Below are 15167 nucleotides of genomic sequence, written 5' to 3'. Positions count from 1 at the left end.
GTGCTAACGATACTGGTTAGCCTTTGTGCTAACATTCCTGGTTAGCCATTGTGCTAACATTCCTGGTTAGCCATTGCGCTAACATTCCTGGTTAGTCTTTGTGCTAACTCAATTCAACTTAAAATCATGAGTTTAATTTTAAAACTGTAGTATACACTACAGGTATACTACACATGTTGTATACTATACTACAGGAATACTATACAGGTAGTATACTATACTACAGGTATACTATACTACAGGAATACTATACAGGTAGTATACTATACTACAGGAATACTATACAGGTAGTATACTATACTACAGGTATACTATACTACAGGAATACTATACAGGTATACTATACTACAGGTCTTAAGTTTCTTTGTTTGATTGAAGGAGAGGTCTCATGAGGCCCAGAACCATCGATGCCGTTCAGAAGAACAGTCTGGAGGGGAAGGCGAGGAAGGCGGACGCTGGCGGTCCGCTCCGGTGTTGTCCACTCCGGTCCGGTCCTCTCCGGTCCGGTCCTCTCCGGTCCGGTCCGCTCCGGTGCACCTTCATGTGGTGCCTCAGGGTGGAGCGGGAGGAGAAGCGCTTGTCGCACCGCTGGCAGGAGAACGGCCTCTCCTGGGTGTGGATGCGCCGGTGGCAGGCGAGCGCCGAGGACACCCGGAAGGACTTGCCGCAGTCGGGGCACTGGTAGCGTTTGGGCTCGGTGTGGATCCGCCGGTGGTTCTTGAGGGACATGAGGTTGGGGAACTCCTTCTGGCAGGAGCCGCAGAAGTAGGAGCCGGTCTTGTGGCTGTTCTTGTGGTTGAGCAGGGAGCTGGCGTGGCGGTACGACCGGCCGCACCGATCGCACACGTGGGGTTTGGAGCTGCTGGTGGAACCCGGCGGACTCAGATCTGAGGAGACAAACCAGTCCAGTCAGGTCCAGCTGTGAGATGAAGACACGTGTTACTGTTCATAGTCACTACTCAGTCAACCCTTCAGAAGGACGTTCATGATCGGCTTCATGATTATGTCGTAACAAGAAATCCTACTTCAAAAATGACCATTGATTGCATTTGAGGACAATTTGGACGCAATTAAATCTTTGCGTACTCATGCATACTGCGAGTACTCATAAGTATACTGTACTATAACTTTGGTTTTAAAACACACTATAACCTTTTATGAAGTTTTTACAAAATACAACTTTTTATGAAGTTTTTACAAATACTATACTACAACTTTACACTATAACATAATATGCCTTTTTAAAAACATACTATAACTTTTAACAACATACTATACTTTTTTACAACATACTCTAACTTCTTATTAAGTTTTTACAAAATACCATTTGGTTGTACTGTAACTTTCTTTTTACAACATAGTATAACTTTTTATACTTTTTTATGAAGTTTTTAAATAATAGTATAACTTGTGTTTTTACTATACTATCACTTTTCATGTTTTTATGAAGTTTTTACAAAATATTATACCTTTAGGTTTACAACACTATATAATATAACTTTTTACAAAATACCATACTATAACTGACATTTTTACAAAATAGTATAACGTTTTAACAAAATACTATAGCATAACTTTGTTTTTACAACATTGTATAACATGGTATAACTTTTTACAAAATACTATAACTTATAGTTTTGACAAAATACCATAATATAACTGACAGCTTTACAAAATAGTATACTATAACTTTCTATGAAGTTTTTACAGAATACAATACTATAACGTTTTTACAACACATTTGTTTTTTAAATGTTCATAAATTGTTGTTGGCAGTTAGTCCTCCTTCCTGACATGTACATATTTATATGAATATGTATAACTATAGCTTCATCAGAGCGTACAGGTGTGCCTAATAAACTGACCCGTGAGTGGAAATGAGAACCGATTGAACACACTGACCTCCACTGTTTTTTTCAGCTATTTATTTTCAGTACTCAGCAGTAAGGGTTATAGTATATGGACAAGTTTTTCTGTTAAGAAATGAATTATCAAAACATAGTTTATAAAAGTGTATAGTAAGCATTACATATATATGCATGGAAACAAAAAACAAAAGGGGTTATAGTCGTTCCAAACCAAATCTTTTTCTCCTCTCTAGAAACAACTTGAAATGCAGGAAAGTGTCCACTCAGAAAACCAGATCCAACATGGCGGAGGAAGATGCAAAAGTAAAAATAGAGAATGTACAGTTATTACTCTGTTCTATCACATCGACTCCTACAGCACTTCACGGTCACTGCACGGCTTTACTCTTTTCTTTTTTTAACTAGCACCAGTGCTCCTGAAAACGCTGACAAACGGTGTTCTTAAAACACACACAGAGGATTCCAAATAGCCAAAAAACGCAATTAAATATAAAGGAAACAAAAATAATAACACCAATAAATACAAGAGGTTACCATAAAAAACATAATAAGGTTCAACGGATGAGGACTGAATGCACTCCGGATAAACAGGAGCGCCGAGTCGTCCCTTTAATGAGAATTTGATTCCTGTGAAACAGGAAGTGATGTGGTGGAGGGGAAGAGAGGGAAAGAGGGATGATGGAAGAGAGGGATGATGGGAGAAAGAGGGATGATGGGAGAAAGAGGGATGATGGAAGAGAGAGGGATGATGGAAGAGAGGGATGATGGGAGAAAGAGGGATGATGGAAGAGAGAGGGATGATGGGAGAAAGAGGGATGATGGAAGAGAGGGATGATGGGAGAAAGAGGGATTATGGAAGAGAGAGGGATGATGGAAGAGAGGGATGATGGGAGAAAGAGGGATGATGGAAGAGAGGGATGATGGAAGAGAGAGGGATGATGGAGGGCTCGACTGAGAAAGACCGTCACAACATCACTTAGTAAAAGGCAAGAAAACACTTTCCGTCGTACAGTTCTTGAATCTTCACATATTCAGAGTCCATCATCTCCACAGAACAGGGGCATTGTGGGTAACGAGGGGCATTGTGGGTAACGGGGTGTTTACATCAACACAGCTCTAAACTCACACATCCTACAGACTAGCGCCGTCCATTACAAGTGTTAATAATAATCAGAATATAAATAAATGCATTACTACAATGATCTGTCGTCTTTTGTCCTTCTTATAAAAGAGGTACTCTAGATATCAGAAGTACGAGTACAAGTAAGTACAAGTACAATACAAGTAAGTACAATACAGGATCCAACAATATACACCGCAACGGTACTTTGTGTGTTTTTAGTCCTCTTTGTGGTTTCTTTCTCCTTTTCTCAACCGATCAGGACGGGAATCTGCCCTCGTTCACACACAGGAGGGGCAACGGGCAACGGAGACGGGGTAACTCGTTTTGGACAGGACCTAAAAAACAAGATGGCGGCGTCGAGACTCAACAGAAATGTTGATAAAATATTGGACGTTATGCTAAACGTCCACATGTGGGTCTGTCTTTTTAAGACATGCGCACATGTTTAAAATCTTGGCTGCTATATCGTCGTTTCATTTTTTATATCCTGTCAAATAATCGTAATATTCACGAACTCAAGGGCCACTTCCTGTGCTAACGTTAACGAGCTAACGTTAGCTACAAAGAACCATTCGGGCTTCTTTGATCTTTATGAACTCAACTAACGAGCGTCCTTCATCTGCTGATGAAGACCATGTGTCTCTGCTGAAAGCCGGTCAGGAGGTTCGTTTACTTCTTTACGAAACGTGTCGACGAGGAAATGAAGCGCTTCACATGCTGAAGTGTGTGTGAACGAGGCGACAACAACACACACACACACACACACACACACACACACACACACACACACACACACACACACACACACACACACACACACACACACACATTTAAACCAGACCGAAGCGTCTCACAAGTCTTTGCTTTGACCCGTCAAACCACAAAGAAAAAGAAAAACAAACCAACGCTCTCTCGTCTTCACCAGCTTCTCAAATTAAAAACACTTTGTTGATTAAAAACACGGTGACGAAGGCCACGAGCAGAAAAACGCCCCAGAAACATCAGCAGAAGTGGGATGGAGGCGGGACAAACCACTGCAGCACCAATCGGCTCCCGGGGGTTGAAATGGACACGATGGCTCAAAAAAACCCATAAGAACCAGACCTCCCAGTAGCTCCGCCCACCAGCGGACTCTTCAGTCTCTACGAGCCGCATGCAGCAGGAAGTGATGTCATGTCTACAGTCTGGGACACGACTACCACCTGGTGGGGCGTCCATGAAGGAAGGTCAGAAAGTGTGTGTGTGTGTGTGTGTGTGTTGTGTGTGTGTGTGCGTGTGCGTGGCGTCCATTTTGTGTCGTCCCTCCTGCTTTGTGAGTCTGTTACACACACACACTCTCTCTCTCTCTCACACACACACACACACACTCGACTGCCACACTGTGGATAAGTGAGGAAAAGGAGGGTGAGCAAACCCACCCCCTCCCCCGTGTCCCCCCGCCCTCATCCCTTAGGTTATATGAAGGCGCCGCCGGGCATACCCAGGAAGTTGGGCGCACCCGTGGGTGGGGGCGCCGTGGAGCCGCTCCAGTGCACCTTCATGTGGTGCCTCAGGTTGGACTTGGAGGAGAAGCGCTTGTCGCACTGCTGGCAGGAGAACGGCTTCTCCTTGGTGTGGATGCGGCGGTGGCAGATGAGTTGGGTGGAGACCCGGAAGGACTTGCCGCAGTCGGGGCACTGGTAGCGTTTGGGCTCGGTGTGGATCCGCCGGTGGTTCTTGAGGGACATGAGGTTGGGGAACTCCTTCTGGCAAGAGTTGCAGAAGTAGGTGCCGGTCTTGTGGCTGTTCTTGTGGTTGAGCAGGGAGCTGGCGTGGCGGTACGACCGGCCACACTGGTCGCACACGTGGGGTTTGGAGGCCTCGCCGTGGCCCCCGCGGCCGCGGGCTCGGCCCACGCCGCTCGGGTTGAGTCCTTGCTCCTGCATCAAGGTGAGGTCCAGGCCGCACCCCCAGCCCAGCTCCTGGGAGCCCCCCGGTCGGGGCTGCTGGGGTCTGGGCTGGCGGGGCTGCGGCGTCTGGCCGTGGGTGATCTCCATGTGGAGCCGGAAGCTGGCCTGCGTGGGGAAGGCCCGCTGGCAGGACCGGCAGGTCAGCTCCCGCTGCTTCTGGTGGACACGGCGGTGGTTGTAGAGCTGGGAGGAGACGCGGAAGGCCTTGCCGCAGTCGTGGCAGCGGTGCCGCCGCGTCTCCGAGTGGATGCGGCGGTGGTTCTTCAGGGCGAGCAGGTTGGAGTAGGTCTTGAGGCACACGGCGCAGTGGTAGATGCCGACGGTGTGGGTGTTCTTGTGGTTGAGGAGGGAGCTGGCGTGGCGGTAGGAGCGGCCGCACTGATCACATCTGTGCAGAGGCAAAGGGAAGCAACAGGGGGAGAAAAAGAGGGAGATTAGTAATGGGGGACGGGGGGAGGTTCCCACTGCTCTATCTTTATCGCACTTACTGGTTACCACTTTTTCTTTAGAATTATTGAAATATTTGAACATCTAAGATGTTGCTCATACAGGTATATGATCTGAAATCCGGCTTAAAGCTTTCAAAGAAGACAACTACAAAGTGGTGTACCATTTAAAGTTATGAATTCTACACAGGTCATAGGGAACTCTGGACCAACAACTGGGGGGTCGTGTATCTGCTGCTCCCTGCACTGCACAAATGGACACAAGCTCCAAACTGGAAACGATAGTTCAAAGACCGATGCGTGACGATGAAAGATCCATCGAACAAGAAGCTCAACCGACTATAAAAGACTCTTTACCTGTTGGAACGTAAGCCTCGACGTGTGCAGTGCAGCTAGCTACAAATACTTCCTGATCTCCCCGGAGATCACATCACTACAGTGCAACTCATAACTGTCCAGAGTCGTGATGCTACTTCAATAAAACACAGCACAGACAAAGACTACAGTCAGGATCATGACAGGAGCAAGCAACAGACATCAGTACTTGAGGTTTAGCTTGACACACAAAACACTTCAGAATCAGGTCGGTGTCAAAAAGCATGAAAACAAAACATCTAAACATGTAAGAGCCCAAAGAACGACAGTGTGTGACATATGCTAACTGAAAGCAAACGGGTTTGACTTATCTGGTCTCTCCACTAATTCAATTTGTCCAAACTTCAGAAAAATCCGAATTCCGGCACGCGTATGGTCCCAAGGAAGCCGGATTGGAGATCATATACCTGTAATAGACACGTAGAGACCTAAATTTATCTTCACTATTTTTTTTCCAACTTCGAAGATTCACAAACAACTGACGAGAACTCACGTGTACCGACACTCGTCGCTCTCCCCCGCGGGTGCCGTGGCCTTCCTCCTGACTTCCATGCCTACCTGGTTGTCCCCGCAGCGGTGCCTGGCTAGACCGGACCTCCCCTGGAAGCTCTTCCCGCAGGTCGGGCAGCCGAAGGGGGTGGCGCCCTCTTCGTGGACCTTCTGGTGGTTCCGGAGGAACCGGGCCAGCCGGAAGGCCTTCCCGCAGGTGTGGCAGATGTGCTTCTTGCGCTGGGTGTGGATGCGCATGTGGTTGCGCAGCGCCATGTAGTTGGTGTACGGCTTGTCGCAGAAGTTGCAGCGGAAGTTGCCCGTCTTGTGGGTGTGCTTGTGGTTCAGCAGGGAGCTGGCGTGCTTGTAGGCGCAGCTGCACAGGTCGCAGGCGTAGGGCCGCTCGTCGGAGTCCAGGTCCACTGAGCTCCTCTCCAGGCTGATGTTGGCGGAGCTGCTGGTGGAGGAGGACGACGGGAGGTGCTGGGCCGGGCAGTCGTGGGCCGCCAGCTCCTCCGCCGTGGTGAAACCTTCACAGCAGCCGTCACACTCGAAGTCCATCTGGACCCCGGGGCCCTGGGGCCCTTTGCACAGGCCGGCCGTGGTGTGGGTCGCCAGCTGCCTCTGGGTGCGGAAGCCTTTGCCGCATTCTTGGCAGTTGTGCTTCTTCTGGGCGAAGTGGAGGCGCAGGTGGTTCTTCATGGCCAGCCGGTTGGGGTACGTGGAGTTGCAGACGTTGCAGTGGTACTCCCCGATCTTGTGAAGGTTCTTGTGGTTGGCCAGGCTGCCGGCGTGCCGGTACGTCTTTCCGCATTCCTCACAGGCGAAAGGCCGCCGTCCGGTCTCGGTGGGGTCAAACTTCTGGGGCCTGGAGGTCCCGGCGGACGAGTAGGGCTTCTTGAACCCTTGGTGGCTGTACTTCACGCCCATCACCTTGGACGACTCGCCCCTCATGCTCTGCATCTGAGACGGGCCGGCCTGCTGGAAGCGGGACCCGTTGGGGCCGGTCCGAACGAGGCCTTTGGCCCGGTGCTCCTCGTGGAGACGGAGGTGGTTGATCAGCTGCTTTTGGATCTTGAAGGCCTTGCCGCACTCCTCACACTTGTGCCTGCAGCGGGGGAAGGGACAACAGAATCTCTTTAGAAGCTTCACTGACCCGGACGCCTGAAGCAGTATGATCACCGTGCCTGTAAACTACGTGTACCGGGGACTTCGCCTCCTCGTCAGGTCAAATCAATAACGATGAATCCATCAACGGATCGTAAATCCCCCGGATCAGATCACAATACTAATTATTGATCATTGATGATCTATATTAACAGATACAGATCTCTTTGTTGATTGATTACGGTATTTATTTAAATAGTTAGTAAACCATCAAATATTCTAAATGTTGTACTTTTACTTTGTTATAGTAGTCTATAGTGTTTTTTCTTCATAAAAACACACATTAGTCGTTTTTCTTTAGCCGTTTTAGTCGTAGTTGATGTTGATGAAGTGTAACAATGAGCTCAGCGCTGTTAGGAAGTTAAACATCATAATTCATCTCTAATATCTATTTTATATTCATGTGAAAACATCTGGATTTATTCTAGTTTATCAACAACACTACATTTTACTAGATTACACTGGAACGCATCATGAGAACGTTATCATTTACCCTCAGCCAGTACTCATTTTCACTGAGCGGAGCCTGAATGCATCATCATGTAACTGAAGTGAACCTCCGTTGGTTCTCCGTTAGCGGTGATGCTAACGTTACTAGCTCTCCTCCTGTTTGTTCTCCGTTAGCGGTGCTGCTAACGTTACTAGCTCTCCTCCTGTTTGTTCTCCGTTAGCGGTGCTGCTAACGTTACTAGCTCTCCTGTTGGGCTAAACACTGATTGGTTGTTTACAAAGTCACATGATCACGTGATCTACTGATCACATAATCTACTGGATGATAAACTCTATTTACTCTGTGATGGTTAACGGCAAACTGAGAGGCAGGACGGATCAATGATGGTCCGTCCACACCACTAAATAAGATCAAAACATGGATGACACGAATCTTCTATAGTCTTTAAACACAAACTCCAACCAGCCAACTTTAAAACATCAGCCTGAACATAAAGACTAACAGAAATGGACAGAATCAGGGACCTACCTCTTGAGATCAAAGTGGGTCCTTTGGTGATTCTTGAGAGCCAACAAATTGTAGTAGCGCTTCTGGCACACCAGGCAGCGGAACACACCCGTCTTATGGGACTTCTTGTGGTTGAGGAGTGAGCAGGGGTGCCTGTATCCTCGTCCACATTGGTCGCACTTGTGCGGTTTGTCACTTTGGTCCACCATCGGCCTGCGTCCATCGCCGCCGACATCACGGCTTCCGCCGGCAACTCCACCGGCGCCGCCGTCTCCTCCAGACATCCCTTTGGCCCCGTTCAGGCCCTGCTTGCTTAGGGAACTGGCCCGATTCTTGCCAGGGCACAGGTGGGTGATCAGGTGGTGGCGGTCGGCGAAAAACATGCCGCAGTCGACACAGATGTGGTTGCGTCCGTCCATCTTGTCGTTGCCGTTGGCGGCGCTGCCTATGATGCTCTGTTGCTGGCCGTCCGGCCTCTGGGGGCCGTGGACCAACTGGTGATTCAGGAGGTCCTGCTTCCTGGAGAAGCTCTGGCCACAGGTGGAGCAGATCATCCTCCACTCCTGCTCTAGAGTGGACGGTCCCGGCCCTGTCGGGTTATTGGCGTGGCTACGCAGGTGGCTTCTGAGGGCTCGGAGGCTGGCGTAGTGGTTGCCGCACACCGAGCACTGGTACACTTCCCCGTCGTCATCATCGTCCTTCTCATTGCTGCCCATTCTCTTGCCTCCGCTCTGGGAGTACTGTCGCTGGCTGCTGCCTTCCTTCAGGCTGCTGGAGCTCCCGGTGGGCAGCGAGGTGCCACTGGAGCCGTGGTAGTTCATGCTCCCCATGAAACCGTTGGACATGGTGCTCTGCTGCGGTTGCGGCTGCTGGCCACGACGGGGACACATGTGCGACTTGATGCCGGACACGTCGCCGTACATCTCGCCGCAGTCGGCGCACACGTGCCTGTCGGCCTGCCGGTGGGCAGAGTTGCTCTGGGAAAGCGAGCTGCCGTCGAAGCGATCGTGGAACTCGAGGGAGTCCAGCCCGCTGCTGTGGCCGCCGTCCGGTACGAAGTGGGCCGCGTCCCCGAGATTACCCGGCAGGGAAATCGGAGTGGTCGCGCCGCTGCCCTCCTGCACGTAGCTCTGCTGGGAGTCCAGAGTCAGCGGCTCCGGAGACAGCCAGTCGTTGCTGTCGTTATTGATCGACTGGTTGGAGCCGCGGCCCTTGTGACTCCGCAGGTGGCTGTGCAGCGCCGCCAGGTGAGGGTACTGCTTACAGCAGATGGTGCACTGGTAGTGGCCTGTCTGATGGCAGCGTTTGTGGTTGACCAGGCTTCCCGCGTGCCGGTAGCTTTTGCCGCATTCCCCGCACTTAAAGCGGCGCTCTCCGTTGTCCGGAGAGTTGGCCTGGGGCACGCGGCCTCCGGAGGGGGACGACACCGAGCCCTGGGAGCCGGAGCTGAGCGTGTCCGAGTTCAGCAGGGAGCCGTCCTGGCCGTGGGCGCCCGGGTGGGGGTCGTGGGTCAGATAGTGGACTTTCAGGGTCTCCAGATCTGGGTGTCCCGCGCCACAGTACGCGCACGTGTAGATGGGATTGTTGACCGGGGGGCCCATGATGGGGTCGTAGGGACCCCTCTTGTCACTGGGCAGGGGCGGCAGCGGCAGAGGGTCACCCAGAGCGGGGGGGTACACCGCAGACCGCACCGCGCTCAGATTGTGGGGCATGATGCCCGGGAAGCTGCGCGGCAGACCGAGGGAGGGCGAGGCCGCGTTGTGCAGCAGGATGTGCTCCTGAAAGTCTGTCTTGTTCGGCAGCGCTATCTGGCACAGGTGGCAGAAGCACGAGGCCGTGTCGTCACTCTGAGACGACTGCGTGCCGCCGCCGCGCTCCGGGCCGTGGAGGCTGCCGCCGCCGCTCACCATGGTGGCGCCGGGGGTCTTGAACTTCGAGTGAGTTCTCTCGTGGCTGTTTAAGGCCGCCAGGTTGCTGAATTGTTTGAAACAAACTGAGCACTTGAAGGTTCCTTGCTGGTGACACTTCTTGTGGTTCACCAGGCTGCCGTGGTGCCGGTAGGTCCGGTCGCACTGATCGCACTTGAAGGGCCGGTCCCAGGCGTCGTCTGACTCGTCAGGGGAGCCTTTCTTCCTGTGGTCGTCTGTCTCGTGGCTTTGGAGGACACTATGGCCCATGCCACTATTATTCAAATGAGGGCGACCAAACCCTTCCGAGAGGTCTTGGGCGAGGCCGTATTCCCTCTCGTCGTGGCCCGCCTCCTCGGGCACCTCTTCGCTCTCTTCTTCTGCGTGGGCGCTGCTCGGGGACAGCGTGTGGATGCGGAGGTGGTTCTTCAAGGCCACGGCGTTGGGCAGGGTGCGGGTGCACACGGGGCACTGGAACGAGCCCACCTCGTGGGACTTCTTATGATTGGCTAGGCTGGCTGCGTGCTTGTAAATTCGGCCACACTGTTCACACTCAAAGCGACCGTTCTCTTCCTGCTGGTAATGTGCTTTCATATGCTCTAGAAGACTTGGAGTACTCGGACACACCATATCACACTCTTTACAGGGGAAACCCTTGGCTCGACTCATATCATGCATTGCCATAGTACTCTGACGCAAATCGGTCGGAGAATCACGGTTCACAACACAAGTAATGAACAGTGAGGCGGAGGAGGAAAACAGCAGTGCTTAGCTCTTCAGCTGAGGGCGGCCATTTTCTCCCCGGTGCCAGTCCAGCCAATCAGGGCCCACCTTGGGAGGAGGCGGGCCTGCGGGGGTCACACCAGCCAATGAGGTCTCACTGTGTAGACAAGGAGAAGAAGAAGGTCATTCAAAGGGTCAACGCTTCACATTCATTTTACTCATTGACGGCCTTTTAAACAGCTTAAATAAATAAAATCATTTTAATCCCATTAAAAGATTATTATCCTCAAACTGAGTAAACAAGTTATTCAAAGTATTTTTATAATTGACGGCTCTTTGGTGTTATTTATTGTTTTAAATTGAATACCTTTGTGTTTGTGGGAACTTGTGATGGGATTTTAATTTATACACTTAATGATAATTATAGATGAAAATAATATTTAAATGTAGCCCAAAAATAAGATCGCATCAATTTATTTGCCCTTTTATTTACATTAAAACTGAACATATGTCAAAGTTGTCTTAATTATTCCATCTGAAACGCTTTTTATTGTGTTAATACAACAATGTTTTGTAATAAAAATGTGTTTACAATATGTGTTTGTTTTCTGCACAAAAAGGAAACAGAACGTAAACATTGAAAATAAGGATGCAACTAATGAATATTGTTATTGATTATTTTTTTACAATATATAGTCTAAACCCCCAAAATATTAATATCAGTGTGATTTACAACAGAAACAATGAATTTATTAAAAGTTTAAACAAACACCAGCACCGGTATTTAAAGGCTGTAAATGAGCCATCAAATAATCACATTAAATGAAAAACAATGTCTATTTTTAATAATCAACTCATCGTTTCAGTCACTTTTCAAACAAACAAACAACACCTCGTTTCAGATTTGTTTCTTTATGATAATAAACCAATCTTTTGTTTGGACCGTTAATAAATTAACTAGAGAAGAAGACTTCCCCCTAAACAACAACAACCCCCTCTACTCAGTGATAAATACGTCAACAAACACGAACTTTAGTGCCGTTGATTCACTCTGATCAGAAGAAACAAATATGACCGATCTCTTTGATTACAGTAGCTGGTGGTCAAGGATCCAGAATAGTTATTTATCTTTATTGTTTTAACGTGTTTCAAATTATAAAGAAAAACAATATTGTAATTGTATTGATTAAAATAAACAAGTTAATTGCTGATGAAGTGTAATAATGAGCTGAGAGCTGTGAGGACAGTAAACAGCTCATAATTCATCTCTAATTTATATTCATGTCAACATCATAATAATGAAACCTGCTGTTTTCCTCTTTAAAACGTGAACAATACTCGTGCTTATAATGAAATCCTCTTCACATTATACACCAATACTGATTTTAACAAACTGGATTACAATTATTATCTTAATCTTTAGTGTCTTTATGCTCATTTCTGCACTTTGTGTCAAAATAAAAAGCTCATATTTAGTTTTAATCAAAGTATCCACACACACACACACACACACACACACACACACACACACACACACACACACACACACACACACACACACACACACACACACACACACACACACACCTGAAAGTGAGTGGAGGTCTGGTCCAGTTTTAACAAGTTAATCTGTTAATCTGTTTAGATTAACAGATTAAACTGTTAATGTGAACCAACACTGAGGATCACCAGATCTACAGACCCAGACCAGCATGCAGTATTTGTTTGATGGACATGAAATATTAACTTGATCTTTGCTGTGATTGATTAACGAGCTGAAGGATCACTCACCAGAACCGACTAATCGCTGTCACTCAACTGTGATTATAACGGACTAAACTATAAATATGTGAAATAAACATATTCTTAATAATCATAAATTATTCTTTGAATCAAAAATACAAGTTTCCACTGTTTAAATCCCAAAAAAAAATTAGCCGTTTTCTTCTTTTACAGTAAATTGAAGATTGTTTTCTGACATTTGACTGAACAAATGGAATTATTGGATAAATATTTTTTAATAAAATTAAATAATACTTTATCTACAGTGTCACTTTGATGCATTTTTTATATAATGGAGGTTTTGTATTCATACCTGTTTATTCTCATTATTAACATTATGACATATCTGCTGTACATTTAATATTTATTCTATATTTATATATTCTGAACGACTCATTTTAAGTGTATTTAGTGAATACAAGTACTTTTGTTTTATATCAACAACATGTTAGCACATGAATGAATTATTAATCTAATATAATCGGCGTGGTAGGTTTGATATATTCTGGTACTTTTAGTATTTTAACTGTTTGGAGAACAAACTGAAGTCAGAATGATGGAGTTTATTCTGGTTTCTGGGGTGAAATAATCCTCAATAGTCCGGATGAAGCCTCTCGTTCACACACAGATCTGAACCAGACAGCCAATCAGAGTAAACACCGGATAAGTAAACAAACTGGACAGAGTAAACACACTGGAAAAAGTAAACACACCGGATAGAGTAAACACACCGGATAGAGTAAACAAACTGGATAGAGTAAACAAACTGGACAGAGTAAACACACCGGATAAAGTAAACACACCGGATAAAGTAAACAAACCAGATAAAGCAAACAAACCAGATAAATAAATAAAACCAGACAAAGTAAACAAACCGGATAAATAAACAAACCAGATAAAGTAAACACACCGGATAAGTAAACAAACCGGATAAGTAAACAAACCGGATAAAAGAGCGCAAACGGACCGACGTGCGTTTTATTGGCCGGTTCACACCCAGCAAACCCGGACAACCCCGGTGTAACCCGTGTCCGCAGCTTGATTCTAACGCTTCCTCTACGTCTGAGCCTTGCTCTCCCCGCTGCTTGAGAGCCGGGGACCCGCGGGCCGGCTGACCTTGGCCCGTCTCGCCTCCTCTCCTCCGGCTTCAGGATCCGGACAAAGCGGAGCGTCTCCTCCGGGAGGCCGACATTGGCTTCGGCCGCGAGTTGGAACAAACCGGGGAGGAGGAGGAGAGGGAGATGCCCGATCCCCGGAGGGAAAGGGGGGGACCGGGAGCTTCACGGAAATAGCACGCTGTTTATTCTTGTGGTGCTCCCGGTGCAGCGGGGACCCCCCGCGGGTCCTCCGGGTCCGGGTCTTCTCGGAGCCCCATCTCCTCTGAAAATGGCTCTCGAGCAGCAGAGAGCCATTTTTCCCCCCGATGCTAACAGCTAGCTGCTCCCTTTAGCCCCGCGGGCTGTTATTAACAGTTACAAACAACTCTTAACGCGTATTAACACGTACTAACACTTATTACTAACAGGAGCGGCGACTCAGCGACAGCAGTCGATGTATATAGAATAAACACGTTTAATAAACAGAAAGTGCAGACACACACGAGCTAACGTTAGCATCACCCCCTCACCCCAACCCCCCCCCCCGCGAGGAGAGAAAGGGGGTAAAACGGAAGTACGAAAAACCACAAAACGGTAAACAAAAACAACAAACAGCTCCACGCACAACAGGTCGCGCGCCCCAAAGACCCTCACTGAGTATATTAAAGCCCAGTTAGAGCACAAGGGGTGGGGGGCAGCTAGCCAGCCCAGCTAGCAGGGTTAGCACGGTTAGCACAGCTAGCACGGCTAGCCCGCAGCTACACAAAGATCTCGGCCCCATTGATGGAAACACGGCGCTGCTCATCACTTACCCCTCGATCGGCCTCAGCGCCCGCGCGGGAGATCGATGCACCGCGTGGAAGTTTGGAAGATGCACGTTTCACGAATTCGACATGATTTATTTTTCTCCTGCTCCGGTAGAAACACCGACTTTTTGGCTCCTGGCTTTCGGCTCTCCCCCCCCCTCTCTCTCTCTCGCTCGCTCGCTCTCCTTCTCTCTCTCTCTCTCTCTCTCTCTCTCGCTCTACCGCCGCTTCGACAACACACTTCCTGCCGCTGCGCGCCGCGCGGAGACAGAGCGCACGCGGCTGCTGCGCGCGCGGTTGCCGCTGCGCGTCATCATGCGCAGAATGAAAAAACCCGGGAAACAGAAACGTTCCGGCTTGTTGTTTTTAACGTCAGTTGGAGGTTCCTGAAGGTTCTCCCGCGTGGTTCTACTGTGAGGCCGTTAGAGGCCCTTTAGAGGCCCGTTAGAGGCCCGAACACACGCGCACACCGAGACC

General features: G+C 48.5%; 1 protein-coding gene across 1 annotated transcript; it reads right to left on the bottom strand.

The window, feature by feature from the left end:
- Positions 1-4445: 4445 nt before the first annotated feature.
- On the bottom strand, positions 4446-10966 carry LOC306749718 (zinc finger protein 646; the record flags this gene model as incomplete). The annotated part of the gene is made up of 3 exons (XM_079233038.1): positions 4446-5328; positions 6255-7358; positions 8397-10966. The coding sequence occupies 3 exons, from the start codon at positions 10964-10966 to the stop codon at positions 4446-4448; spliced, it is 4557 nt and encodes a 1518-aa protein (XP_079089164.1).
- Positions 10967-15167: the final 4201 nt, after the last annotated feature.

The sequence above is a fragment of the Taurulus bubalis genome, assembly GCF_910589615.1.
Source record: "Taurulus bubalis genome assembly, chromosome: 17".
Taxonomy (NCBI): Eukaryota; Metazoa; Chordata; class Actinopteri; order Perciformes; family Cottidae; genus Taurulus; species Taurulus bubalis.
Note: the sequence above shows the minus strand (reverse complement) of the source record. Positions and strands in the feature narration are given on the sequence as shown.